General features: G+C 32.0%; 1 protein-coding gene across 1 annotated transcript in view; it reads right to left on the minus strand.

Annotated features, from left to right (window-relative positions):
• LOC106473542 (DNA polymerase eta-like) overlaps positions 1 to 4018 on the minus strand; it is a 25265-nt gene extending 21247 nt beyond the window's left edge. The window contains 2 exon segments of the mRNA XM_022401957.1: positions 1436 to 1563; positions 3535 to 4018. Coding sequence (XP_022257665.1) covers positions 1436 to 1563; positions 3535 to 3662 — 256 coding nt within the window. The 5' untranslated portion in view covers positions 3663 to 4018.
• Between the last annotated feature and the right edge of the window lie 3434 nt (positions 4019 to 7452).

Consider the following 7452-nt stretch of genomic DNA (forward strand, 5'->3'; position numbering starts at 1 on the left):
GATAGCTGTTTTTGGATCTTTGTTGTCCATTATTCATAACAAAAGTTTGGATAGCTGTTTTTGGATCTTTGTTGTCCATTATTCATAACAAAAGTTTGGATAGCTGTTTTTGGATCTTTGTTGTCCATTATTCATAACAAAAGTTTGGATAGCTGTTCTTGGATCTTTGTTGTCCATCACTCACAACAAAAGTTTGGATAGCTGTTTTTGGATCTTTGTTGTTCATTATTTATAACAAACATTTGAATAACTTTCTGGTCAATACTCTTTAGAATATCATTCATCCACAATTATGTTTCGGTTAAAAACTTTTGCAATGACTTGCCTGAAGGTGAGGTGTATGTAATATTTCTAAATATAAAGCATAGTTGTCCATCTGTCTAGTGTCACAATTTGTTGAGAGGAACTGGCTAAACCAATTTCAATGAAATTTAGTAGAGGAACTAAGATGGATCTCCAAAATATCAAGTTTAAATGGATAAACAATTATGAAAATGGTTTGAGTTTGGAAGGCATTTAAATGTTTAATACATGAAGTTGAATACAAAAATAAATACCATTTAAAGTACAAGTACATTTCCTACTTTAAAAAAATATGCAAGTAATAAATTAATAGGTAAATGGATGTGAGGGGCTATATTTTAATTTCATTCCAATGTTCCAGTTAGTTGTTTTATTGTTTCAGTGCATGAAGAGTAAATGATCTTTAGCCATATTGATGCAATTTTTTATTATAATGGATATAAACAAAAAAACCAAAGAATACTTCACACGTAGAGAAAATATACTGAAGATATATAATCTGTACACATAATACTTATTATTCATTTATATAAATGCTTAGTCTACAAACAAAACATTTAACATGAATTTTCTATCAATTTTTAGTTCCTAAAATAACATTTATTTCTGCACAATAATTAGAAATATTCTTTTACACCGTAAGTGTCAAACGTGAAAATTATATATTTAGTATTTATTCTGTACTGCAATAAAAATATTTATTTATTATAATGAATACTGCTAAAAAATTAATGTATTTTAATTGGCCAAAAAAGAAAAAACTCAAAATTTTTCTGTAGAATCATTATGGGAATAATTTTTAGTTCTGATCTATGTAGGTAGCTTGCTTTGATCAGAAGATAATAATTTTCAACATTCATTTATACTTGATGTTCACTTTTCAACATACTCAGCATGTTTCTTTATTCCAATATTGCCTTCATGTATAGGTTAGTACACATTCATTCTTTTCAAGTGTTCCACCTGAAAATATACTAGTATTTACTTAATACCTAATAATTCCTAACATTACAGAGATATACTCTGGAAATATAATAGTAAATATTTCTTTACTCTCAAATTTGACTTTACAAACATCCAAAACTTCTTTATAATTTACAGACAGCAAACAAATGTTAGTTTTTACCTTGTAGATCTGCTTTACCACGAACCTCAGGCACACGAAAGAGATGAAGATCAGGGCATAGGGACTTGGCAGCATCTCCACGCATATTTCGGGTGACACCAAATGCTCGAGCTTCATAATTCACAGCAATCAGACTAAGTTTAGAAATGTTTTTTTCAGTACACAGTCTTATACAACTGATTTTTTATCAAGAAAATAATTTTTACTTCTAGTTTTTACAAAGGACAAAATAATCATTTTCTGAAGTAATGGATGTATCTTTCCTTTATTTTTTCTATAAGACAAGCAACAAAGCATTAGCTTTAAAACTTCCCAACAAATCCTCACTGAGTGATTTACTATACCACCATGCAACTGTATCTATACATATGTTAATTATATCTCAATAGTTTTACTTCACAGGACTACATATCACTTACACAGCACATATCTTTCATATTTCACTATATTTGTTTATCAATTCATAGCACATTAGAATTCTCACAGAAAGCTTAGTCACCATTTTTAGAAATAAAAACTAACTACTGCTGTGAGTGAAGCTGGAAATCTTGACACTAGGGTTCTCCTAGCTGAGCTATCAGGAGTAGTACCTTTACTCTTATATTACATTCAGAATTTAGGTATGTTTCAGGTTATATTGACTCAATTTAATTTCAAACAAATTGAAACAGCCTTGAACTGATAACATTTTTTTGTACAGCTTTTAGTCTTTAATTTTACATATTAGTAATTAATGTAAATTCTTCGTTATAACAAAATCAAAGATAAATGTAGTAGCATCATAATGAAGTCAGTGTTTTGGGTCAAACACAACAGGAAGATAAAGCAGGTAATTACCATGTACTTTATACCTATTACTGATTGTTGAAGTATAAATCTGTGACATTCACATTTCACAATAATAATAATAAGCGAGTTTGAGTGCACTTATTAGTGCTTGTTGCCTGCCCCTCCAGAAATAACAATATGAAGTTCATCACTACTTATTCTTATTTCTTTTCTTTAACAATTAGATGTTTGAAATTGACAGTCTTTATATTTATCATATATGGTCTTAAAAGCATTCACCGATGTTGCCTCCAGAATATCTCTATCATGATTGACTATTTCATTCCATTTGTTTACTACTCTTTGTGTATAGAAATTTCTTCTTATTTCCTTATTACAATGTTTTTTGTATATTTTTGCCAGATCCCTTGGATTCATTATAATTAATATTTCAGCATTTATATTTTCAAACCCCTTGATAATCTTAAAGGTCTCTATTATGTCTCCTCTCCTCCAGTGTAGTTAGATTTAATCTCTTCAGTCTCTTTTCATATGCTTTATCCTTTAGCTCAGGAACCAGTTTCGTGGCTCTTCTTTGCACTCGTTCCAAGGCATCAATATCTTTTTTAGGTATGGTGATCAAACTTGTACAGCATACTCCAAATGTGGTCTTATGTAGCTCTTATATAATATTAAAAATGTCTCATGTCATGTGACATTACTTAAAAACAAATATAGAATAAGCATAACAGAGCCATACAGTAGGCTTTACCTTTAGAAGGTGCTAGCACATGGTTAATGGTTCTAGGTTAATGAAATGTGACAGCTTATGTTGGGAGTTTAAAAAATCAGTAGAAAAACGAATTTCAATAATATTAATCATCTATTTGAATGTGTTAACAAGTGTTACAAATCTTTTATAAAGATAATTTTTTTTTCAAAACAAATTTAACTAAAAAGATTCACACAGAACTTCTACACAGAAATTTACCAATCAAAAACTAAAATAAAACTTTTTTAAATTTCATCTTTATTTTCCAGAGTAGATAGTCAGATGCCAACTATATAGGAATTTCTCTCTCTCTCTCTATATATATATATATATTTCTAAGGATCCGTAATTGAAAACAAAATGCTATATCAACTACATATTTGCTTCATCCATTATATTTTTGCCACCATCACTCATTCACTGTATCACTATCACACAGTATCAGGACGGTTGGGATACGACAGATATCATATAGTACTGGTCTAGACGCAATATATATTTATATACATTAATTTTTATGCACAGCAACTGTTAATGTGTGAATATATATATATATTTCACTTACGCTCCACCCTGCCATGTATTATACTGAGCAACAGCACACGGTTTCCCTTGATATGCGGGATTAAGTCTCTGTTCTACCTGAACGTAGAAACAGTCCATATCCACCAGAACAATGATTCTGTCCGTCATTCTTTGCTGAATATTTTACTTTTGACGTTTTGTATATTTAAACTTCAAATAATTAATAAAATTAACATAGGTCTTTGTTACTTTGTAAATTGTAGTTGTACTTAACAAAGTTAGTTAGTTTTAATAACTTAAAATAAATTAAAAGTTAATTTGTTGAAACGGCCAAGACAATACTTAGCTTTTTCTTTGTCTAAATTTGCATGCTAGAAGCGGTAACTTTAAAGGTAGGCAAAATTTTACAAGTTACACACCTTAGCATACAAATACAATGTTTCAAAATCGTTATCGTAAAGGGTTTTCAATATTAAGTTACGTATCTAAAACAAGTTTGATCTTGTATTTTGAACGCTCCAAAACTCATAAACCCCCTCTACCTGTAAGTAAATGTATGTCGAAAATAATTGTTCGCAAATAAAATAAAATAAAAAGGTTTTAATATATTTTGGAGTAATTTGAAAATTTCAAAAACACAAAAATTTCCAGATGTTTTTACTTTAGCTTTGACCAAAATTTCGATATGAACTTGTATGTTTTCGGTTTTAATATAACGTGTACGATCCAAAGTAAACATTGCGATATGTGACCAATAACAACCAGTTTTATAGTTTTCTACATAGAACAAGAAATTATCTATGATTATTACTAGGTTCCACGATTGACTCAACGGTAAACTTGAGAACTTATCACGATAAAATAGCTTTGGGCTAAAACAAACACTAAACATAAGATTAAGATGTTATATTTTTAGTATTCGAATTTCTTTATTCACATGTGTTGCATCAGTCACCAAAATGTTTTGGACCCACTTTAAATTCAGTTGTTAGTTTTAAAACTTGAAAACATGAGAAATGAAGAAACATTTGTCCGACATTTTGCAATAGGTGATAGACTAGAATGGAGAGCCTCAATCTGTGAGCAAATTAGAAGGCCCCAGTTTTCTTGGTTTTTGCGCCAGATTACCAAAAGTTTGTGGCCAACTTCTCCTAGATTGCCACACCATCATCTTCTCTTAGTAAAGCTGATGTACATCTTAGATGTGCTGAGGAATGTAAGTAAGCGTTTCTGTTCCTAAAGCATGCCTTAGTTGAAGCTCCAGTATTGGCATATCTATCACAGGACTATGAGTTCTTGTTGGATTTCGATTCCAGCAATAGTGTAATTAGAGCAGTGTTATCAAAGTCTCAGGATTGAGTGAAACATGAAATAGCATTTGCTAATTGTATGCTCATGGCTCCTGAATGCAGATACTGCTCAACAAAGACAGAACTGCTTACAGTTATGGACTTTACGTTATATACTATTGGCACTATCTGTAAGGAAGAAAGTACACTTAGCAGCTGAATCATGCATTGTTGAAGTGGCTTATGAATTTTCAAAATCCAGGAAGAGCAACTTAAGAACCCAGAACTAGCAAGTGTGCTTCTTACCAAGCAGCAGGATAAAGCATGGCCAGCACAAGTTGAGGAATGTAGCACAACAGCATATAATCGGCGTTACTTGCATGAGCAACTACGAATGCAGGGAGGTGTGATGTACAATTATTACCAACCACTAGCACGTGGTCCTAAACCTGTGTTACAACCAATGTTTCCTCTAATTTTTTCAATCTATGTGCGGAATGAATTTTTTCTATGTGCACCAGTAACAAGGCAATGTGCAGATGTGCACTACTAGTTATTTATTAGTAGGGGGGTATTTTTAGACAATCGACCCTACTTGATCATTAGGTCACTTTATAATGCTACCAGTCGATTATTTAGGATTTAAGCCTATCGACTGCAAGGGTCATTAAGACCGTCAATGTGTTGAGACTACTCATTATTACTGAGGATGTGCGCGGCACTTGATTGGTTGTTGTGTGGTCGCATAGCCGTGCAGCTTATAGGGAAACTGTTTGCAACTATTGGTTCCCTTAACTTGGAGGCAGGATATTCTTCAGACTTTGTATAATATATCTACTAGAGTCCACCAAGGTGTTACATGCACATGTGCTAATTCATCTATGGTTCCACTGGCCACATTTGAGTCAAGATGTTAAGCAGTAGTGTAAACATTGTACAGATGCAATGCCCAGAGGAAAAGCTGACCAAAACAGGGTAAATTCTATCAGAGATTTGTTGGCTCTATTTTACAGAGAATAGCCATGGATATAACTTTTCCTTTCCTGGAAATTGAAACTAAGTGGGTTGAGGCTTATCCATTGATAGTTCAGCACAATCCATTGCAGATGTGTTGGCTGAAAATTTGATGGCCTGATATTGGGAACCTGAAGAATTCACATGAATCAGGGAGCTAGTTTCAATAGCCAGCTATTCTCTGAGTTACAAGGTATTGGGTATTGTGAAGATGTACAGTTTGCCTGTATCACAAAGTTTGCAAAGTTTGTTAATCTTTCCAGAAAAGATTGAAATTAACACTTTCCGTATGTCATGGTAACATATTGCACAACTGAACAGACATTTGAATTAATGTTGGTGAGAAAATAATTAAGTTTAACACTAAAATATTCAGCTGGTAGTGGATTTTCGTTGAAGAGATAAGAGTAATAAATAGAATCACACTACGTTTGAGAGAAAATATAGTTTTCTTTAATGGTAGTGAGTGATATTTCATTTGGATTGAATCAAAATGTTTGTGAGTGGTTGAAATTATATGTAGAAAGTAAAATTTTGTTACCAATAATAGCTTATGTTATACCAAATGTAAACTTGTTATACCCAGTATTTTATTGGTTATGATTGAATATCTCCAATTATGCAGTTTTACTGAATATTTTAACATTGTTTTAGTACAAAACGGATAACTACATAAAAAGAAGAATCGTCGAAAGTTGTTTAATCAAAAGCCTGCCTAAATTCAACACCTCCCAATGTCACTTTAAACTTAACAACTTTCTGACCTCCTGTGTCCTTAAGGGAATTCTAAGATCAGGGGTACCGTAGGCGTTTGTTGACCAGTTTCTTTCCTGCCAGAAGACAACGTGAGACTGAAGAGGACGCACGAAAGTGTCGAAACTAGTTTCTCTAATATCAGACTACTGACAGTTTGTTCCATTTACTGTAGTTTCCACAAATTGCTATACACGATATTGTGTTATTTTATTATTATTACATTATAGAATGTTCCATTGGAATATATATACCAATACTAATGGAATAAGTACAACAATGAAATAAATATATAAAGTAAAGTAATTCACAATGTATATAAACAGAGTGATCCACAAGAAAGTTCTTCTGATTTCTTGTCTGATGCATGGACTTATTAAATTAGTTTTTAAATTTTAAAACCAGGATGGCTTGAAGGTAAAGGGAGGAGGAAAATGTAGTATGCGGGCTTTCTACCTCTTTTCTACATTCTTTTTTAACATAATTGTTTTCAAAAATTTTATATACGCAGATGTGGTTGTATCACAAAACATCGATCATAAAAGTCTCTAAATTCATTTTGTTCTAGCTAATTATTGTCCTGACTAGTTGGTATCACGTGCGATTTTTGTTTTTTTTTGTGGGAAGGATTTCTATAAGGTTGAAATTCCTATGAGAAAGTGGACAGTCATCTTTTCTATTGGTAAGTCATGTGATTTTCTAAGAACGTAACCTACCTTATCTTATACTGGGAATGACCAACATTTGTAGCTTCTGCACACTGAAAACAATGAAATTACTGTTTGGTGTAAACAATTCTATTGTTTTTTTTTTTTAGTGTGGAACAATTCTTAGGTCAGTTTTTAGTTTTCCTTCACAGAGTTCTTACCTTAAAGGCACCGTCTTTCATGCACTTGTCTTGT

This window comes from Limulus polyphemus, unplaced genomic scaffold (assembly GCF_000517525.1).
Source record: "Limulus polyphemus unplaced genomic scaffold, Limulus_polyphemus-2.1.2 Scaffold6260, whole genome shotgun sequence".
Classification (NCBI taxonomy): domain Eukaryota; kingdom Metazoa; phylum Arthropoda; class Merostomata; order Xiphosura; family Limulidae; genus Limulus; species Limulus polyphemus.